A 21,361-nucleotide genomic window follows, 5' to 3' on the forward strand; every position below is an offset into this window, starting at 1 on the left:
TAAGCTTTAAACTGTAAATATAATATTTTTAGTGCTAAACGTAACAGTTTGTATTGAGAGCAATGGAGTTTTTAGTCTCAAGTCTATTGTCAAAGACTGGAAAAATCGACGTGGGCCGTGTTATACCAAATAAGGGCCCATCAAGCCTCTGGAGAAGAAAAAAAAGAGAGGAGAGATTTGCTGTTACCGGTTCCCTCGTATTTCTAGATCTGTTCTTTCATTTTCTTCACCTTTTAATTTTTTTTTTTCTAAGTAGGATGATATAAATTTAGCTCCGAATAGACCGTGATTTGATAGAAACTTCTAGAGATTTGAATTCTTTTCAGAGAAAATCGAACATTGAAAGGTCGTCAAAAAAAGGATGGGAAACGCAAGGAAAGTGGAAGACGACGACAACAACAACTCTTCATCATCATCATCATCGCTGTTAATAGCAGCAACCATGTGCATAATCGGATTGCAAGTTCATGTTCACGTCAAGGATGGTTCCGTCTTTTCTGGGATTTTCTTCACCGCTTCCGTCGACAACGGCTTTGGTAAATCTTTCATTCAGTTTCTGTTTCGTCGATCATTATGTTTCGAATTGATTTCATATGTTTTGCGTGATTATGTTTTCCTATCGGAATGTGTTACCTGTTAGAGATCTGAATGGAATCTTTTACTATTGAATCCTCCTAGGTTTTGTTAATTTCAATTCAAATAGACAGTTTAAAACAGATCAAGGACATGTACATTTTTTGTATAGTTTCTTAATATGTCTGTGTATTTATCGGTGTTATTTCATATTATTATGTGATACAGGCATTGTTTTGAAGAATGCAAGAATTACTAAGAAGGGGACAAGTAAATCCAATGTAGCAAGCGGGACTGTGGTCGATACACTTGTTATTCTGTCTTCCAATATTGTTCAAATTGTTGCGGAAGTGCGTTCTTTTGTCCGTAATTTACTTACTTCTCTCTTAGAGGTTCATTTGTAACAATCTGTGTGACATGCTTCTGGATTTGTTTTCATAGGGAGTCTCGCTTCCATCGAATGTTAGAACATGCAATAATGAGGTCGGATCAGCCACAGAAACATTACCTTCTGAGCCTCGTTTATGTGCTGCAAATGTTTCCACTCAAGGAAGGGGATATAATCATAAGAGGTAAATTACTTTTAGAAATTTCTGAAACAGAAACTAAACTACTGGTGAAGGGGTTATGGGTTTGAAAGCACCAGATGATAATTGGGATAATCTCTTAAACTTCCGAAAACAGGATTACTTACAATTTATCTGAAAAAATGAAGTAAATATGTTAACAGAATCCTGATTTCCATATTGATATTTTCATTCTGTTACCAATTTTCTATTTCCATGTCAATCTTAGAAATCTAGTTTAGCATCTGCATCAAACATATCAATACTGGCACAAAGCACTTACTATCTTGGGCATACCAATTAAACTTTGCCTAGATAAATTTATTCATTTTCTCTGATTCTTGTATGCTTTTGTTGACAGGCAGGCTGGAGCCAAGATTTTGAAGCCTAGTGTACAAATTCCAGACATTCATCAAGAGGATAATGTTAGTCTTGTAGAAAGATAGTTCATTTGTTTATTTCGGTTATTGCTTAGCAGCTGCTTACTTGTTAGTTTCCTATTGCAGATTGATATCCAAAGCTCAAGTTCTAGCTGTGAGTTCATTGTCCCTGGAATTGTTTGTTTTTTTATCTTTGTTATAACTATGGTATACTTGTTTCTTCTTCATTTTGATGGTGAATTGTTTTCTAACATGCTTATCCTCAACTTTCATTCATGTGAAATAACAAACATCCAGTGGATAGCATATCCGAACGAGTTAAACCCATAGAAGAAGATAACTTGATGCCGGAACCTTTTAGTAATGGTTTTCACGATGCTTCTGAAAGGCCCTCTTCAACTGACAATTCATCATCACAAAGTACAACTTTTGATGACACCTCGGAATTGTGTCGGGGTAGAATGGCATCTTCAACTGCATCAGTACCTATCCAGGCCGTCAAAAAGGCTAAGGTAATTCCTAAGTACAGTTTAGATTGATTGTAGGGTCCTAAATATTTGTTATCCATTCTTTCTCTTATATTCAAACTAGGCGTGTTCATTGGAATCGTTGTTATGTTGTCAATCAGTCTGAGTGTTTACATTACTTTATCTGTTACTCAATTACCAAGTTTCTATTTCTAAAACTTCTACCACATACAGGAGTTCAAGCTGAATCCAGAGGCAAAGATTTTTTCTCCGTCTTATACAAAAAGGCTTTCACCGTCTCCAGTTGCTGTGCCTGATGTTGGAAATATTGCTTATATACCAAGCAACACTCCCATGCTACCAGTTCCTGAAGCTATTTACCCAGGAGTTGGAAACAATGCTTATGTGCCGCAAGCACCTCCACCTTCTAAGTTTGTACCATATGGTAATTTGACTGCTGGACATGCTGTCAGCGGATTTCAATTTCCTCAACACGTAAGTATTATCTTTTCAATATCGTCCCTGCCTATCTTACACTCTTCAGGCATGTTATGTCAAAGGGCTTTTATCACCTAGTAATTGAGGATACTGTTTCTCTCACCAGTAAGCGCTTGCATGGTTAACAACCATAAATGTTAGTATTGAAGACCAGATTGATCATTTTGAATTGATATGACTTAGTTTGTAGTGTTAAAATGCTTCCATTTACTTTCTACCACCAACTTTTGTTTCTTTTGCCATCGATGAATCATACTTCCATTTGCAACCCATTTTCTTGCAGATGATTGGACCTACCGTTAACAGGGCACAGCCTCAGAGATTCACCTCTCAGTACCATTCTGTTCAAACTGCACCGATGCTTGTAAATCCAAGTCCTCAGGTTATATTTCATGGAGGTTCCCAAAACTTACTTTTGTTAAAAGCGCAGTTGTAAGAAAATTTGCTCTGTATTGAGCTATATTGGTGTAATTGTTTCTAAAGACTCTTTTTACTGTCCTACAGGTGATGGTTGCAAGATCGGGGCAGCTTGTATATGTCCAATCAGTTTCTCAGGTTAGAACTTGATGTATATAGTTTCTTGATTATTTGTTTCTATTTTAAAATATATGCAATTTGGTGAACCTTTAATGATGTTATATTAATCGAATGTATGTCCTGTATTGCTGAGTGAAAGAAGAAATATTATTACGCAGTCAATTGGTTTAAGTTTGGTCGAAAATCTCCTCTTATTCATATCTTTATAGTCATTTTTAGTAATCGTCTTTCTTATTTTTCCAGGATCTGGTTCAAGGAACACCGCCTCTCTCACCTATGCTCTCTCGTCCTCTACCTACTGCACAACATGTCCAATACCTGAAGCATCACGGTAAATACTTGAGTCTACCTTGATTTGCCTTTTTGGGCCAAACCAAAAGGGTGGGTCGTAACTAGAATGAATTATTCTGTGATGCAGGTGTAGTAGCAGCTGGCCAGCTGCTACCGCTATGTGTCTCCCAACCGTTCACGACTGGTGGACCGCAACCTTATGGCATTCCCACCCAATTCCCGGTTATGGAGCAGCCTCCTTTTCCCACAAATCAGCCAATGACATTTGCAGTTGCTAATGGTTTCTACACAAAGTTTCCATAAACAAAGTCTCATTGTTTTTGGTTTAAATACCTTTATTCTTTACCTCTCCAACCTAATAAGGGTTAAGAAGGTCCTAGTTTTTTCCTATTTTTGGGTTTTGTATTATTTTGTTTTGGGTGTTTTGCTCTGTTTTGGCTTATTATATTGGGGGGGTTTTCATTGGTCTATCGATTTGAATTGGGTAAAAACAGTTGTGGAATGTGAAAACAATATGATTCTTTGGAAAAGTATAGCAGATCACATATTGGTGATCTCAATAAATTGCACTGGAAGAGAAATTACGTCTAAAACAGAGCAAGACTAATCATGTAACAGTTACACGAGAGAGAGAGAGACAAATGAAACATTAGAGAGGGTACATAACCGTAAAAATTTGATTTAGCCCATAAAGCAACGTTAAGTCGGTTTATTATTTTAATTTTGTTTTTGTTTCGGTTTCAGCTGACCAAAAAGTTCTCCGTCCGCAAAATATTCACCGATTCGAATCTCCGGCGATCAGAAATCTCGCGGTGAAATTTGATGGAAGAACAGCTGCCAAAATCGCTCAAGAATCTCGACTTGAATAGGAATCGTGGACCAAAGAAGAAGATTCTTGTTTCAGCTTATCTATCCTCCTCACGTAAGCCTCTCTTTCGACGTTCTTTTCTCGAGCTGGGTTAAAATTGAGAATGGATTTGCGGGTACTGAATTTGGGGATAAGCATGGCTGGTGATGTTTAGGAGTTGGAATTTGACAATGTTTTTACTGGTTTGCTTCAATCGCAGGAATAATGTCTCCACTGAAATCAAAACCTCCATCTCTTGTGAGCTTATGTCTTGGTGTTATTGGGAAGCATTTGGAGGAAATGATTCCTTGTTTAGCTGATATCTCTGTTATATTTCCTGCCGACATCAAGGTTAATTTGGTTTCAGTGTTTTCTTCTTTCAAGCTGTTTAGTACTATCTTTTTTGCTAATCGAAGGCATAGTCATGTGCAACAGATGTCGATTGCAGCAATTGCTAGAAGAAAAAAGCTACTGGATGATGATGTGATTACCTCTTTGGCTGACAGTTCCTGGGAAATTCTAGACGTTAGCGGTTCAGATGTTACGAATTCTGGCTTAGCTAAAGTGGCGGAAATGTGCAAATCTCTCCGAGCTGTGGACATTAGGTATTATAGTTGCTTACTGAGAATTCAGTTGACGTATGAGTTGGGCTCTTGATCTTTTGTGCTCGTATCTCATGGTATGCATGACTTTTAATTGGTAGTACTGACTTAGCTGAGTAGCATGATGCTTTCTCTATGTTTATTCTTAAGTACCGTTGATCGAATTTCTGTATAATCTGTTTCCCTTGAGATGGGAAGAAGATAAGCTACCAACACATGGGTTTCGTTCGATTTTTGCAGGCTGGAATGGTTATTTTATTTGTAGTTATGGTCTTCCTGGTTCTTTAGTTAGGAGCTTCTCTATGTTGTTTAAGTGGTGCTCGTTAGACCGTAAGTATCATATAGTTTCCTTGTTTTGTTATGCAGCCGGTGCAACAAAATCTCATCCATGGGCGTCTTAGAGCTTGTACAACACTGCCGTTCATTGGAGACTCTTAGATGCGGGTAAATTTTTCTTCTCCAGCTAACTGCAGTAAACTGGCCTTTTATGTGTTGTTGTTGGGGTGGCTTGTCTGTTTATTTATGACTTAATAAGTGATCATCTGGGTAAAATAAGATATTGAACCCATAGTGTGTGGGTTTGACTAGGGCTAACAAAGTTTTAAAAACATGCAATGAGAGAAAATTTAATTTTGCAGAGGATGCCCAAGCAGTGAGTCCACCGCACGCAGATCTTTGAGTTTTTTTAAGCCAAACTTGAGTAATGGTGAAGGAGAAACATGGGAAGAAATAGACACTTCAGAGATTGGCCATGGTGGTCAATCATTGCGTTGGCTTGTTTGGGTATGTATCGTCCCTCTGACAGTCTGACTAATAAGCTACCAGTAAACAAAAAGAATCTACTTTCTCCACCTGTGTCTTTCGCCACTCAGTGTACTCATTTAATTTGCTTTTTCTGCAGCCACGAATTGATAAGGATTCATTGGAGATGTTATCCTTGGAGTGTCCAAGAATAGTGGTAAATCCCAAACCATCACTTGTCGCGTACAGAGCAGACGAGGTTCCTCGAGAAGCACTACCAGATGTTGCAGTGGACGAACCATTTGTCAAAGATATTGATCCTAAGACGTGGGTTGTAACTGGAGTTGTGCAGAAGCCCACATCTTTCCTGTTATGCAATGAACTGCCAATAGCAGAGAAGTTCAGACTAGCATTTGCAGAGAGAGATGCAAGATTGGCCCCTAAACGTGCAAAGAATGCAAGGCAACGTCAGCGTCGTGCTGAGAGGGATTGGATGATGTCAAGCGACGAAGCCAAAGCAATGGTTTTGGCATCAAAGGCCACCAGATCTTTGCACAAGAGTTAGCAATATGAATTCTCTTCATCAAATATATGTCAAAGAAAATATAGGAGGAAGATGAGTGGATTTTCTTATGAGGCATGCCTCTTCTCTACTGTGGTCGAGTTGAATTAGTTCACAGCAGTTTTTGGGAGGAAAAGTGAATAGAAAAGAAAAGTGGCTGGTTACAGAAAAGTGTTTGTAACAGTTTAATCTTGTTTCCAGATCTTTCAATTGGTGCTACAGTCAAAGATACGTTAAACTGTTTATAGAATGAAGTGTGTAATTTTGCATTTTCTTATAGCAACTCTTGCCGATAAAGGTTTAGTGTAACCTGAAAGAAAAAAGATGCTCACAAAACTTGCTTTATTTGGATCTTAACATAAGAAGAAAACAGAAGGCGAGAAACACTCTGAGATCACTTGGCGCTCAAACTCCGGATGACGTATGGTAGAATACCGCCGTGATCATAGTATGCCAATTCGACCTGTGCAACGTTCCCAAGAAAACAAGTCTCAGATCAATTGAAAGTTTTGATTTTACAGATTTTGTTTGCTATATAACCAGTTTACCTCTGTATCAAAACGCAGGGTGCAGACAAAGGATTTGCCAGTGTCAGTGGTTACAGTGACGTCTTGACCGGGTCTAATGTCACTGACTTTTGTAGGAAGGTGGACTGTGTAGCGTTCATGACCGGTCAGTCCAAGGGTTTCCGCGTCCTCCCCGGACTTGAAACACAGAGGAATGATCCCCATACCAGCCAGGTTGCTGCGGTGGATTCTCTCAAAGCTCTTGGCAATTACAGCTTTTACTCCCTAATTTGTGCTTAACTGTTACGATCACAAGACATAACCAAAATCTGACAACTGTTGTAAACAATGTAAAACTTACCAAAAGCAAGGGGCCCTTTGCAGCCCAATCGCGAGAGCTACCACTTCCATACTCAGCACCAGCCAGGATGATCGTATCCTGTTCAGCGGTCTTGTATTTCTGAAAGCATATGTGAATTGAGTTAGCGACTTAAAAAAGGATCTATATATATATATATATATATATATGTTGAAGCTGTCTGACGATTCTACTTACACTTGCTGCATCAAAAACGCTAAGCTTCTCTCCAGTCGGAATGTGAACAGTCTTGGGGCCAACTTCTCCTTTCAAGAGCTTGTTAACAATACGGATATTGGCAAATGTACCACGAGCCATAACCTCGTCGTTTCCCCTTCGACTTCCATATGAGTTGAAGTCTTCTGGAATCACACCACGGTCCATTAGAAACTTTGCAGCAGGACTAGTTTTTTGAATGTTTCCTGCTGGAGAGATGTGGTCTGTTGTTACGCTGTCCCCAAAGTTCAACAAGCAGTAGGCATCCTTCACTTGACGAGGACCAGGTGGATTTGCGGTCATATTCTTGAAATACGGAGGTTCATGAATGTACGTGGAGTTTGGATCCCAAGAATATAACGTGGAACTCGGTGCAGAGAGTTCATTCCACAAGGGGTTTCCCTCTGTTATTGTTTCGTACGAGCTTTTGAACATGCTTGGTAGCACGCTATATTGAACAACCTATGGAAGAGTATGAGGAATTTTAGCAAGGAACATTTAAAGGTGAATAACTTATCCTCTAAGCATGTCACCAATGTACCTGAGCAACTTCCTCATTGCTTGGCCATACGTCCCTCAGGTACACACTTTTGCCATCTCTTCCGGTTCCTATAGGCTCTTTCTCAAAATCAATGTCAACCTGTATTCATAGGAGATCAATATATAGAAACAAACTCGAGATTGATGAGACTACTTAGCGAATAAATACTCAATCTTGTTGATGATGAACTATGATGCCAGACCAATTAAGGATATCCAAAGGAGACAAACACAAACATTTCAAATTTGAACTGAAAGTTGAAAAGTACAAACCGTTCCAGCAAGGGCATAAGCAACAACTAATGGTGGTGACGCAAGATAGTTAGCTCTTGTCTGTGGATGAACACGACCTTCAAAGTTTCGGTTTCCAGACAGCACAGCAGCCGGGATGATATCTGTGACACAGAGAAAGCACAATGGATCAGCCAAAAAGTGACCTTCAATTTGACGATGTAAGGCACTGATTTATCGGTGGAGAAACACAATTGATGAGGATTCCAGGTGAAATGGAAATGAAAATGGCAGAAGGAGATGCTTAGAGAAACAAAAAAAAAACACGTTTTGACAATTTTATAGTATGTTCGTATTGATGAGGATGTTGTTACCAGTTCCTTCTATAGCAGATGCAACTTCTGGGTCAAGGTTTCCAGAATTCCCAATGCATGTTGTGCAGCCGTAGCCGACAATTTCGAATCCTTGCTTGGTCAAGTACTCTCGGAGCCCACTGCAGAGAAGGTAAACGTTCAGTATGGATGTTCCATGATCAGATAAGTTATCCAGATGGAAATAGCGTTGACTCCAACACACCTTCGATCCAAATATTTCTCGACAACTCTAGACCCTGGAGCAAGACTTGTCTTAACCCATGGTTTTACCTGAATTGAAAAGTCAACTACAGTCAAAACAGGATTCATAACCCAGTGATCTCAGGGCAAAGAGAAAAGGTGGAAAACTCACCTCCAGGCCAAGATCCGAAGCTTTTTTTGCAACGAGTGCTGCCCCGATCATGACACTAGGGTTTGACGTGTTTGTACAACTGGTAATTGCCGCAATAACAACACTACCATGCTTGATCTCAGCAGGTTGTCCGTTGTACGAGAACTTCACAACTTCTTCTTGTTTTTCTTTTGGCACTGCAAAACCCTTGAACAAAAAGCAAAGTCTTACCAATTATCCAAAAAAAAAAAGAAATCAACGTCATTGGTTGTTTTATGATTTTTGTTGTAACCACATCTTGCATCTCACCTTGAATCCAACAGGATTGTCAAGGCATGCATGCCAGTCAGCCTTCATGTCTTTCAGAGGCACTCGGTCATGAGGCCTATTGAACAGAAAATATAGTAATTAATGAAACCTTAGGGAGGTACGGGCGATGGATCAGAACGTTCAAAAAATATCAAAACGAAGTGAAAGTATACCTTTTAGGCCCAGAAATACATGGTTCAACATGTCCCAAATCCAACTGCAAATAAGATGTGTATGCTCTTTCTTGCTGGGGCTGCAATAAAGTCCCGATATTTGGAGTTAAGAATCTTGTCGACATAATAAAATACAGTAAACTGATCAAGGATGTCCATACCTCGTTGTAGTCAACAAACATATTGTTTGCGCGTAAATATGATTCTATCATTGACACCTAAAATAAACCAAGTTGGCGATCATGTGAGTCACAGAAACCAGAGGAAACAGGATAGATGTTTAGGCATAGGATACAGAAAAAGTAAGCCACGTGATAATGCACACTGAAGAACATAACAACCTAAGTCTACAGATAGCTTGCTAAAATGTTTTGAAACAGATTATGCAGCAATAGTCAGCCGCAGCACACGTAAACCACAAGAACCAGAACTTGAAACTAAAAGCACATTTTATGCATGATGATTCTACTTTACCAAAAAAGAAAGAATGAAAAAGTAGAGAAAGTGGAGAGAGAGAATTCACAGTTTCGTCGCTTCTTCCTGTCAACTTCAGGTATTCCAGTGTAACATGATCCACTGGGAAGAAACCCATAGTTGCTCCATACTCGGGAGACATATTTGCAATTGTGGCTCTATCAGCCAGTGAAAGTTCACTCATCCCCTCACCTTCATATCAAAATAAATAAGTTAAAACATGGATACTGACCAAATAATAGTCCATCAGAAATTCAAAGTTACGCAGCCATGGTTCTCACCATAAAATTCAACAAACTTGCCGACAACACCATGCTTCCTTAATATTTGGGTCACAGTGAGAACTAAATCAGTAGCAGTAACCCCTTCCTTCAACTTTCCATCCAACTTAAATCCGACCACGCCAGGTAACACCATGCTCATGGGCTGACATTGAAGTACCATATGACTATATGAGTGGCAAAACAAATTTGACACTTACAAATAAACAGTGAAGGTGTACAGACGAAATGAGCTCACCTGACCAAGCATTGCTGCCTCTGCCTCAATTCCTCCAACACCCCACCCAGCGACTCCTAATCCATCAATCATGGTTGTGTGGGAGTCGGTTCCAACAACGCTATCAGGGTAGAGAAATCCATTCGAGTTGAAAACAACACGTCCAAGGTATTCCAAGTTGACCTGCAGTATCAAATAATAACAAGCTATCATAACAGAACCCTTAGACAGCATTATGAGATTCATGCACCCTTGAAAATCTAGTAGTCTACCAAACAGATTAAACAGGCTAATACTCTAATCACACTTATGTTTTAGAAAACCTGTTCAAAATTTTCAACAAGGCAACCAGAATTTACTGTCATCACATGTTATACCCTAATTATACATCTCTAGATTAGAATGAAAGTGTCATCTTGTACCTGATGGACAATCCCAGACCCAGGAGGAACGACCAGCATGTTTTGGAAGGCCGTTGAACCCCACTTAAGGAACGTAAATCTTTCTTTGTTCCTTTTGAATTCAAGCTCCAAATTTTTCTGTGCGGCATCTTCTGACCTTGCAAAGTCAACTTGGATCGAGTGATCAACGACAAGATCCACAGGAACCTAGATATATACAGGAAAATATGAGAACTGCAGGATTAAACATATTACAGCCGCAAAGCAATGAGAAACTTCACTAACCAAGGGGTTGATCTTGCTAGGATCACTACCAAGATTCTTCACTGCATCCCTCATAGAAGCAAGATCAACTAGAACTGGTACTCCAGTGAAGTCCTGGGCAAAAATTACAAGTTAGGATAGAGCTGAATCAATCGGTACCGGTCTTAGAGGCCTGGAGAGGGGTTTTTGGTGTAGAACGGTAGAAGTAAAGAAAAAATATGCTACAAACCTGTAATATAACACGGGCTGGCTTGAAGGCAATTTCAACCTGCTTAGTAGATGTATTCTCCCAGTCGAGGATTTTCTCAACGTCATCCTTTGTGACTTGATAGTTGTCACAGTTACGAATCGCTGATTCCAATAGTATCCTTACAGAAAATGGCAACTTATCTGCATTATCACGAAAAGGTGTTAACTTCACCAAAAATCCATTACAATACAAACAGAGAGAGGCTCGGGGAAACATACCAACTCTTGGATCGTTTAAAGCTGGTAACGAGTAGTAGTTTCCATACTCTCCACCACCAGGTTTAGGAAGACTTGTCAATATATCCTTGTAGGCATGCTCAGAAGCTGCGTTTTTCACATCAAACGTTATAATCAAAATTCAATTGACACATACCACATGAATTTGCTTGTTCATCTAGTAGACTAAATCTACAAATATATCATAAACAAAATGCAAGAGCAAATCAAATGTTCATCTAGCTAGTTTAACATGGATCAGAACATATCAGAATTCAGTAGATCCTCATTCTAAAGCGAAATCGATCAAAGCAGATATGCGGTAATCACGGATTCTTGTAATACAAGTTAAGAGCAATCATTCTTAGAACGTCAGAGAAAGCAAACAGACATACCCATGGTTGCGTATGTCCGTTCAAATTTCTCCATAACCGGAGCGGAGTTCCTAGATTGAGCACGAAGGCTAGCAGGCGATCCCCAGCTCACACCATGGCTCCACCGCGTGGAAGCAGAGCAAACTCGAAACGAGCGGAGAGCCGAAGAAAAGCTCTTAGATCGGTTCATCTGATTGAGAAGCAATGGCGCTGAGGGAGCCGAAACCGAAGCTGTCTCGGTAGAGGCGATCTTCGTGAGGGAAGAAGAAAGCCTCGTGGAGGCAGAACGCACGCCGGAAGTGGCGCGTCGATACATGGCGGCAAATCAAAACAGTTGAAGAGATTGGAGAAATCTCCAGAAGAAGGAAGAAGGATCAAAATGAAAGCCCAGAAAATAGGATATTTGAGATTGGAAGAAGATCGTGGAAGGGACGAGGAAGAGAGAGATTTCGTCAAGCTTCTGAAAGAGGCGAATCAGAGATTTTACAGAACCTTCCAAGGACACACTCACTAATAATATACAATGCCCAAGGTCACGTCAGGAGTGTCGCGTTTAACCGTTGGATGACCTCGAGACGAACAAATGGACGGCTTATGATTCACTTTGGACCGTTGACCATTTTATAATTGCATTTTTTTATTAATTTGAAATACTTAAAAAGAAAATTTGTTCTTGCAAATTATGTAACATCTTATCTTATTATATACCGTATAAAGGTTACAGCTAAAGACCAACGTGAGAACATTCGAATAATTGGCTTTTCGTCGAAAGATGGGAATATTTTCTTTTTCCAGAAAGTAATTTTTATATTCACAAACTAAAAATGAGTAATTTAGAACTATAACATAAACCAGAATAAAATTCAGAACTACACTTATTTTGGTAATTCTACGTTTGATTGGGTTGTTTGTGTCTGGCAAAAGCCAAGTAGGATTTCTCCTCTGAACATAAAACAATTATTCTATATATATTTTTTTCTTAAATCCACTTCCATGACATGAAAATGAATACTATACTATTTTCCAATCAAAATGTATGATAAAGTCAACGAAGAAAAACGAAGGGTAGCTGCTAGGCTCTTCTTCAGCTATGAAGGACAAGGCAAGCTAAAAGTCTCAAGCATTATGCCAAGAGACAAACACCCTAAACAAAACAAAGCATAAGAAGATGGCTTCTCATTTTGACTCTTCTAAGTCCTCATTGACAGCGTGAAAGGCCACAAATTTAGGGTCTTGAAAAGCTCTCTGGTCTTATGGTTCATCGGTAAGGCTCAAACCAATCGGTATGTGTGGAGTACAACAAACAAAATAACTGGACGGAAAATTCTGTTGATTGTTTTTTCTGCGTGAAGAATGATGTGTTTAGGATGGTGGCTGCCATGTCCCAGGCCTAAATGATGATCCAGATCCTGATGGCTCTGTTGTCCTGCATCATCATCAACACCACCATTAGTTTGCATTTAAAGCATACCAAACACCATACATACAATATGTTCATAGATAACAGATTGAGCATCGTAGCAGTCAGTCTCTAACAATCGGAAACAAGTGTCATGTTTCATATCTGTGAGCCAGAATGCGAAACTTTAGGATTAAAAATATGTAAGTCAGCTAGACTTACTTTGGTTCGGGTGGTTCTGCAGAAACTATCTCGGGTTCATGTTCCTTGGCCCTGTAAAGCAATGTGAGAGCATTTGATTATGGAGGTCTTGTGAAAGATGATGTGTTTTGCATCCAGAAAAAAAAAATAGAATGTAAGAAGATTTAACACAGATATGATTGGTGCGGAAATATTATGAATCATGATGACTCACCTTGATTTATCTGCTTCTTCACTAGCTTCCTCTGGTTCACCACCTTAAAGCATTAACAAAAATAAGGAAATAAACTAAAACTGTCAGTCTTACTTCCACGAGTTTATGGTAGAACAATAATCTCTTTTACGGTTATAATCTGAAATCTAGCAACTGTAGTAACCTCAGTCCTTGAATTAACAAATGACATAAAGGATATATAATGGTGAATGTGATCAATTTTGTTGCCCTTCTAAGCTAACGCAATCATTATGGTTGGGAACATTTTACAATCAGAACTTACAAACTTCACAAGGCAAATTCAAAAGATGTTTCTGATTCACTTTCACAAAACTATTCTAATGATCAGTCAATAGTTACATCCGGAAAAGTTAAACAAGAATCAACAAATTCCCTCAAAACAATTCTTATGACACAAATTGTGTCATTCCAAAGACACTTTATCAAGTAGATTTAGCTCCCGAGCGAGAAGTTTCAGTGGACACCATTTGATGAGTCAAACACCACAACAATATAAATGCCTATCCATAATAATTTCTATCAAATTTACACAAGGGGATTTCAGAAAAAGGGAGTATACAATTCCTAAGAAGTTAGTCATCCGCATCTATGGTGACTCCCTTAATCTATTGGCTGAGAAAATGTAATACCTTTTGAATCCGGTGGAAATTGGCGAACAAAGCTTGTCAAATCTGGACCGTCAACTTTACCTTTACACAAGGAGACCGCACATTAAGCTACCAATTCAGAAATGAAAGCAAATTTTGTGGGCTATACTGTTAATTACCAATGGTGATTTTGCGTCCCGTGCCTTCTCTGGCTTTCTTCTCCTCCTCTTCTTTCTTGAGAACTTAACAAGGAATTGAAGGCAAAAGAAAAACGATAAATGTTTTGCATTGAACTTGAAGCGACATATTAAATGGAAAAATGCATACGAATTTCTTGACTTGCTAACACAGAAGCGCAAAAATAACTTGTTGACTTTGTTCATTCAGAACTTGGAAGTTTGAAAAATCAAGTCCTCAAAGTGGTAAACTGTTTGCAGTAAGGATCAATGACACCAGGAAATAATAATGTTGAGACGTTTTTAAAAATAAATAAGTTCTGGAAAATGTATTAATAATCTGGAACACCTACGAGCAACATTAAGCTTCACACGCTCACGCCTTGCTTCAAGTTCAACCATTTCCTGGACCAACAAACAAACACCAATATCAATTTAGTTGCCCTTCTATGCTGACGACAAATAATTCTGGTTAAAGAGAAGTTCATCTTACCTCAGGAGTAGGAGCCCTTTTCCGCTGCCCATTCAGCCAACATATCCATTCAACTACAACATTGATCAAACAAAAATGTAACTAGATTCATGCATGCATGCCACATATCTTATAGATGTGCTTATGTTTCAAATCTAACATCAGACAAGTAAATGAATATATGATCATATATAAGAACCCATTTTATATGTTTTTAAGAAGAGTTACCAGGAATAGAGGTTGGGTCCTCCTCTCGTCTAAAGACAACCCATCTTTTCTCCTTCACTGGATAGTAGAAAGAAGCACATCAGAACATATTACTCTACAAAAATGGAGTCTACAAGAGTCTTATTAATCGTTCTGAGCATCTAAATAAGCTCTGTTAGTTTTCATTTGGGTATCAATTACATAATTCCCCGTACTCATGACACGACCACACTTAGCTGAATCATTTCATGTATGAAAAGAAAACAATGTTAAATTTCTAAATTTATTTGCTTCACTGCAATACGCGATAGGCAAAGACAGCTGATTCATCTAATCGAACGGAAAAAAACCAAAGAAATTCAGCAACTTGACAAAAAGAAGGAATTAAGGAAAGAAGAGGTTGGAAGAACAATACTCGCCCAATCCGTCAATCTCCTCCATTCTGGAAAAGTACTTGTTACCAGTCTTGTCTACTCCAATGAAACTCTTGCTACTGAACAATCCGGCAACTCTCGCCCATAGTCTCGACATAGCTTCTCCCGCCGATTACTTCTCCGTATGATCCACAAACTCAACACCCAGAATTGTTCCCCGATCGAGTCTGCTCCGTCTGGATCAAAAATCCGACCCGGTAAACGGATATTTAAATAGTGTAGAAGAAGATCCGACCCGACTAATCAGAGGGTCTTGGTTTAGAGTATGATTAAATGAACCAGGGATTGGAATACGCCGGTTTAAGTGTCAGGAACAATGACAAACGTACGCATCGTATATTTTCAAAACAAAACCCTAATTTTAATTTTCCCACCTCTCGAATCCCCAATTCCAGTTTTCCCGCCTCTCCATCACACCCGCTCCTTCCTCTACAAAATCCCTCCTTTCATCACAATACTCTTCTTCTTCACCATGAAAGGAATCTCCAGATCGCCGGTGAGAAGAAACGACGGTTTCCACCGTTACTTGAAACCAGGGGCTCTGGCTCAGATCCGTAATTCTAGAATCAACGCTAGATCCAACTCGCCCCTGACTCGTTCTCTCACGGATCCAGTCCACCCGCTTTCATCTTCTACCGAGAGTCCTGTTGCTGCGCCTCCGCAGACCATAACTATGGACCAGATGCCCCATCTCTTGAGCAAGATCTATGGTCCGTATCGAATCGGTAGGAAGAAATTTGGCCCTGCGAGATCTGCGATGATGAATTTGAACCCTTCCCAAACTCTATACTTGAATCTACGAATGGTAATAGCAACGTCTTGAGTAATAATGATGTTTTAGTTGCTCATTGAATTAAGCTTAAGTTCATTTCCCTTCTTTATGTAGATTACTTTGTAACTGTTACACTTTGGGGAAATATCTTCAATACTCATCAGACTTATATAATTACAGTTCAAAAATCTCAATAAATAGTGTTTCTTTCTCAATCTATCAGAAGAATGATTTCACTTTATTAATTGAATTCATTTTCCCATTTGGGCTTAGTTCATAAGGGGACACAAGCTTTATCTCAAATATCATGTCTATCATTCCTCTGCTTGCAAATCTTTATATGGATCTCATTTGAGTTTCATAGGGTGAAAACATATATATGTCCTGCTTTTTATAGCCTGAGCCTCAACATCTCACTGTTGCATCTCCTTTATGAGGATGATGTTTTGTATCTATGAATGTGGACAAATTTATTGGTTAGTCAGTAATGGTGATATATGCTACTCAATTTCGTGTGAGATGTTGGATTTTTCTTGACAATGTAGTGTGGAATACCGAGTAACAGCCAGAGTGGCCATCTAAACAATTCAATATATGAACGGATGAATGATTAGCCTCAGACTAAAATGTGGTTATGGTATAGACTATACCGTATAGTAATGATATAATCACAGCATTATGCTATACCTTATCAAGATTGAGCATCCAAATTGTCTTTCACTTAAGGGATGTGACTTCTAGAAAGGTAACATGGATAATAATTGGGATATAATTCGCTTTCACTTGATATAACCACTTACGAATTGGTACAAATAAATTAGCTTTATATAAGAAAAACAGATTTGCTAGTCATAAGACTCATAACTAATAAAGATGTAATCACTATCCTTTTTTTAGTTCAACTATAATCACTACTCAAACATAATAAATGGCCTTCAAACAAATCAAAAAGTTTGGTGGTACAAATATTTTGCTTGTTGACATGTATCTGTTTTTGTACTTTGGTTGTTCTAACTCATCTTCTTTTTCATCGGTAGCAATTCTTAGACAAATCACATGAGAGAGCTTCTTGATTTTGAATTTGGACCACAAAATGTATTGTTGATGAAGGCCCAGAATATACAAAACCTTTACTTTTCACAAATCGTGGCTCAAATTGATTAGGTCAGCAAAGATAAGTTGAAATCTTGAAGTGAGTGATATTGTTTTTTATACTCCTATAAGAGAACAAGAAAGTTCGATGAATGACGGCTACGCAAAGGGCCCAAAGCGCTCGTTAACCATCGAAGAATCTTCCTTTCAAGCTAAACGTTTTGTTTGTTCTTAAAACACAAATCAAATTACTAGTTTACTACTTTCCTTCTTTTTTTAACTTTCTCAACTCTTTCATGCCTAGATTAGCCGCCATGGATAATATATATTTCCCCTAGTTCTCTTATGAATATTTACGATTTATATATGGAGATCTCATAGGATGATCTTTTTAGATGTGCAGTTTTGTAGGAATTCTACTGCAATCAAATATACGTCTATTAATTAATAGGAAAAGAAAAACAATAGCACACAAGTAAGACAACCACTTATTCTGTTTAAAAAAATAGTTTCTCAAATTGTTATAAACAAAAATTAATGTTTTTGGGTTGCTTTTTGAGTAGGATATACGAAATCCAGATTAATTTTGAGATCTAGAAATGTATGCTTCATTAAAATAAGCTATGAGCATGACCAACTATGTAAGTATGTAACATGCATGGATGGTCGCCTTTCCGTGTCAATAAAAACGCTGATGACTTGTAGCTTTGTCTTGTCAGGGAAAATAACACTATTACCAAGTCAGCCGTCTGAATTGGACCTTTGTCAAGCCACAGGCTCCAAATTTTCTATCGTTCAAGGGGATGAATCTGTGAAACTTTTTGACTAATTTAAGTAACAAAAAGTGGGATATCGACACTAATAACTTATTAGTAATAACATGTGGTACCCATTTTATAATAAAAAAAAAAAAACAAAACTTCGAGAGTAAATTCAATTCATGAATTACTTTCCGTGATGAAAGAAACTAAAAGTAAAATTGGCTACATATGCTTTAGTGAAGTAAGGTAGTGTACTTTGTTGACCGTAAAAACTCATCTTCTCATTATGACACAACGCACCAAATGTTGATGATCATAATAAATGTCCGGACGTATAATGAATATAGATTCCCGCGTCTTTGGATGATATCTATAAAGACAAAATAAGAACCAATCTACGTATTCGTTCTTCAATCCCACACCTCTTGTGTCACTTTCTACCTTTCTCTTCTCAAATTTTCAAGCTATTTTGCTTCTCTTGACACAGATTCCACTCTATAAATCTCATTATATTATTATATTCTCTAAGCTTCATTTTAATCAAACGTCAAAAGGTAGGTTCGTAGATTTTCTTACATTCTTGTCTCTTTTGCGAGTTTGTGACTACTAGCTTTAGAGTTTTTGTATAATCGAAGATCTTTCAATGGATTCTTCGTGGTCGTCTGTTATGTTTTGTAGAAGCAGCTGAGTATCAATGGAGCAGAACTACATGAGGCATGAGCTATGGAGAGATGGAGATTTTCAAGAAGATGATGTGTGGGATGTTCTTGATGCATATCAATCACCGTTTATGAATAGTATTAGTAACCATACCACTAAAACTTCTTTCTCAACCCAAACTTTACTTCCAAGCGAACCTAGAATGATTCCTGAGAGGCAGAGGATAGAAGGAATGACACCTATGAGACAACAGTCGGCTCCTGTCAATGTCCCTGATTGGTCAATGGTTCAAAGAAAAAAGACAGAGAAAGTTGATGATGATGAGAATGTGTCACCTGAGGAATATTTCCTGCGGCGCAGTCGATCATCGTCCTCTTCAGTTATGGAAGGAGTTGGAAGGAAACTGAAAGGAAGAGATTTAAGCAAAGTAAGGAATGCAATATTGAAGCAAACTGGATTTCTTGAGTAGACCAAGATTGTATAAATGTTTATTAGGTGATTTCATTTTTTAAAAACTCTAGTTTGCTAAGATGTATACATATATATGTATATAGGTGGGTTTTTTTCTTCTTTTGGTTTTGATATATGTATAGGTGATTTGATTCGGCATAGTAATATAATAAAGAAGAATCTCGAGCGGCTCTGCATCTGCAACCACTATCACAAATTCGGGGATCAAATAATTTACAAGAAGATTAGGATTTTAGAGGGAACGAGTTTCTCGACTTGAAGATTCTCAAAGAACTCTTAAGGCTAAGCAATGTTTCTTCTATGTATGTGTGTATAATGGGCCTGCGCAATAGATTTCGGCCCAATTTCATTTAACGAGAGGGTTTGTGTATGATTCAGTTCTTATGTGAGCAAGCTTTGTTTGTACCACCAGTTATTTTGTCACCTATTTTGTCAACGAGTTATTATTTTTATTTTATTTTTGGTAAACTTGTCAACGAGTTATTATAAATCGAAACCATGGGAGACCTAACAGATCTGAGTGATTCTTCTTATGATTTATTTCATTTTGTTGAGACCATGGAAAATTCCTTTGCATGAATGTTGATGAATTTAGTGTTTTTTATTCTTTCTTTTTCCTTGGCAGTGAGAAATTAAGCAATAAAGTCTTATAGAAAATTATTTATATAGGAAAGCATATAAAGTTTAAGAATTTTGAACTCTTTTTTCTCTTCTAATATGTTAAGTAATAAAGCATTAAAATTTTAGCAGGATCACTTAATTATAAAACTTAAAACCATAAATAATATATTTTTTTGTTGCAAAATTTTTTGGTATTAATACACAACGGACCATGCATAATATTCTATAAAAATAAATAAAACAGTCAAAAATTTGTATTTGCGTTTGCGTTTACATAAAGAGAACAAACTTCAGTGACATGCATTGAAATCATATAGATAATTACATAATTTTCTCTCATCTTAAAATGTCCACGTCAACAACACTATTTTTTGCATTAAAGTATATTTAAAATATTCGTTAATGAGATGAGACAAATTAAGTCACTAAAAATAACATAAAGACGATGTTAAAAGACAATTTAAGTACACTAAAAAACCATAGTATATAAGTAGAGTTTTCTCTCATCTTAAAGTCTCCACCTAAGCAACACTACTTTGTGTACACAAATTGTCCTATAACATCCACAACATCGTCTTTTTGTTATTTTTAGTAATTTTAGAGTTTTCGTCTTCTCAACAAGTTTTCATACCAAATTGTCCAATTGAATTGAACCGGTTAAGCGAACGATATGGTTATCATCAACAAAAAGAAAATAAAAAAACGTCGCATAAGCTTTTACCAGAAATTTCTAATGGCCATTAAGTTTGTTAGGTGGAGAGCATCGTCCTCACGGAGTTGGGTCCGATCACATCCATCTTCGGGAGGACGGATATGACCGCGCGTGAAGAAAGTATAAACAGCTACTTTTAGTCCTTTGTACTTCAATTTCAAGTTTTAGCTGTCGTCCTCTCGTCAAAATATTAACAGACATAATAGGTTTTGGGTTTAATTTGACTTCTTTTAAAAAAAAAAATTCGGCTGGATATGTATAAATTGAATGTCTATTGTTATTAGAGAAAAAACTCTTTGAGAAAAAAAAACAAATTATTAGATGATTTCATTCATTAAAAAAACTATTTTGCTACGATGTTTACATATATATAGGTGAATTTTTTCTCTTTTGGTTTTAATAAATAGGTGATTTGATTTGGCATAAATAAAACAAATGTCTGAACTATTGTTGAAAATGGATGATATAAGGTTAAATTTTTTACCTAAAGTTAGGTTGTGAAAAAGACTTGCAAGTAAAGATGGTATGAGCTTTAAAATTCATTGAATTACACGATTCGAACCGTCGATGACAAAGACTATTGATCTTAATAAAAAGAAAATTTCGAAAAAAAGTAGAGGTGAGTTGTTGTTAGTTGGAAATCGTTGATTGAGGATCATGTGCAGCACACGTGGTCAATGTTGATTCCCTTTGTCGCCATTCTTCGACAGCTTGGGAACATGCATGTGATTGCTAATTGAGTTTAACTTTCGTACCCAAACATATTCATTCATCATCGTTCATGTTGAGATTTTTTTGTTAATATGACTTCTTTATACACAAATATCCTAGTTACGTATCTGGTTACTCAATTTTTGTTTATAAATCAGAAAGAAAAAGAAGAATTCACCTAATATTTTGTCAGAAAAAAAAAACTAATTAAATCTAGTTGTATAATTAATTTGATTTGTGGAGTTTTGACTAGGTTCGCTGGTCAACTTTTG

The 21,361-nt window shown here is 37.5% G+C and overlaps 6 protein-coding genes across 9 annotated transcripts; 4 read left to right on the forward strand and 2 right to left on the reverse strand.

The window, feature by feature from the left end:
* Positions 1–45: 45 nt before the first annotated feature.
* On the forward strand, positions 46–3,893 carry LOC9303602. 2 transcript variants are annotated; one of them, XM_021017798.1, is made up of 11 exons: positions 46–536; positions 802–923; positions 1,015–1,145; positions 1,501–1,564; positions 1,646–1,673; positions 1,817–2,031; positions 2,221–2,481; positions 2,768–2,882; positions 2,989–3,039; positions 3,265–3,352; positions 3,440–3,893. In XM_021017798.1, the coding sequence occupies exons 1-11, from the start codon at positions 362–364 to the stop codon at positions 3,588–3,590; spliced, it is 1,401 nt and encodes a 466-aa protein (XP_020873457.1). In that variant the 5' UTR covers positions 46–361; the 3' UTR covers positions 3,591–3,893. The 2 variants fall into 2 exon arrangements, with proteins under 2 accessions (XP_020873457.1, XP_002867530.1); XM_002867484.2 differs by having other exon boundaries at positions 52–536; positions 2,768–2,866.
* Positions 3,887–6,333, forward strand: LOC9303603. The gene is made up of 7 exons (XM_002867485.2): positions 3,887–3,970; positions 4,057–4,234; positions 4,380–4,510; positions 4,595–4,764; positions 5,128–5,205; positions 5,400–5,544; positions 5,663–6,333. Exons 2-7 carry the CDS (start codon positions 4,135–4,137, stop codon positions 6,065–6,067), a joined length of 1,029 nt encoding a protein of 342 aa, XP_002867531.1. The 5' UTR covers positions 3,887–3,970; positions 4,057–4,134; the 3' UTR covers positions 6,068–6,333.
* On the reverse strand, positions 6,275–12,077 carry LOC9303604 (aconitate hydratase 2, mitochondrial). Its single transcript, XM_021017596.1, has 20 exons — positions 11,600–12,077; positions 11,208–11,312; positions 10,969–11,129; positions 10,761–10,853; positions 10,497–10,682; positions 10,096–10,257; positions 9,858–10,002; positions 9,626–9,768; positions 9,264–9,320; positions 9,103–9,182; positions 8,930–9,005; positions 8,642–8,827; positions 8,492–8,559; positions 8,290–8,408; positions 7,958–8,079; positions 7,686–7,784; positions 7,127–7,606; positions 6,932–7,030; positions 6,613–6,855; positions 6,275–6,527 (listed from the first exon to the last, which is right to left on the reverse strand). Exons 1-20 carry the CDS (start codon positions 11,892–11,894, stop codon positions 6,459–6,461), a joined length of 2,988 nt encoding a protein of 995 aa, XP_020873255.1. The 5' UTR covers positions 11,895–12,077; the 3' UTR covers positions 6,275–6,458.
* A 444-nt stretch (positions 12,078–12,521) lies between these two features.
* Positions 12,522–15,594, reverse strand: LOC9305656. Of its 2 annotated transcripts, none has more exons than XM_021018106.1 (9): positions 15,275–15,594; positions 14,877–14,933; positions 14,670–14,722; positions 14,530–14,581; positions 14,180–14,242; positions 14,043–14,102; positions 13,393–13,435; positions 13,200–13,250; positions 12,522–13,004 (listed from the first exon to the last, which is right to left on the reverse strand). In XM_021018106.1, exons 1-9 carry the CDS (start codon positions 15,384–15,386, stop codon positions 12,941–12,943), a joined length of 555 nt encoding a protein of 184 aa, XP_020873765.1. In that variant the 5' UTR covers positions 15,387–15,594; the 3' UTR covers positions 12,522–12,940. The 2 variants fall into 2 exon arrangements, with proteins under 2 accessions (XP_020873765.1, XP_020873766.1); XM_021018107.1 differs by having other exon boundaries at positions 15,271–15,480.
* On the forward strand, positions 15,591–16,278 carry LOC9305657. The gene is given in 2 exon segments (XM_021018109.1): positions 15,591–16,062; positions 16,065–16,278. Coding segments are annotated over 2 exon segments (534 nt in total). The 5' UTR covers positions 15,591–15,605; the 3' UTR covers positions 16,142–16,278.
* A 1,935-nt stretch (positions 16,279–18,213) lies between these two features.
* Positions 18,214–19,486, forward strand: LOC9303605. Of its 2 annotated transcripts, none has more exons than XM_021018141.1 (2): positions 18,214–18,472; positions 18,593–19,486. In XM_021018141.1, exon 2 carries the CDS (start codon positions 18,609–18,611, stop codon positions 19,041–19,043), a length of 435 nt encoding a protein of 144 aa, XP_020873800.1. In that variant the 5' UTR covers positions 18,214–18,472; positions 18,593–18,608; the 3' UTR covers positions 19,044–19,486. The 2 variants fall into 2 exon arrangements, with proteins under 2 accessions (XP_020873800.1, XP_020873799.1); XM_021018140.1 differs by having other exon boundaries at positions 18,215–18,468.
* The last annotated feature ends 1,875 nt before the right edge of the window (positions 19,487–21,361 follow it).

Source organism: Arabidopsis lyrata (assembly GCF_000004255.2).
Source record: "Arabidopsis lyrata subsp. lyrata unplaced genomic scaffold ARALYscaffold_7, whole genome shotgun sequence".
NCBI classification, from domain to species: Eukaryota; Viridiplantae; Streptophyta; class Magnoliopsida; order Brassicales; family Brassicaceae; genus Arabidopsis; species Arabidopsis lyrata.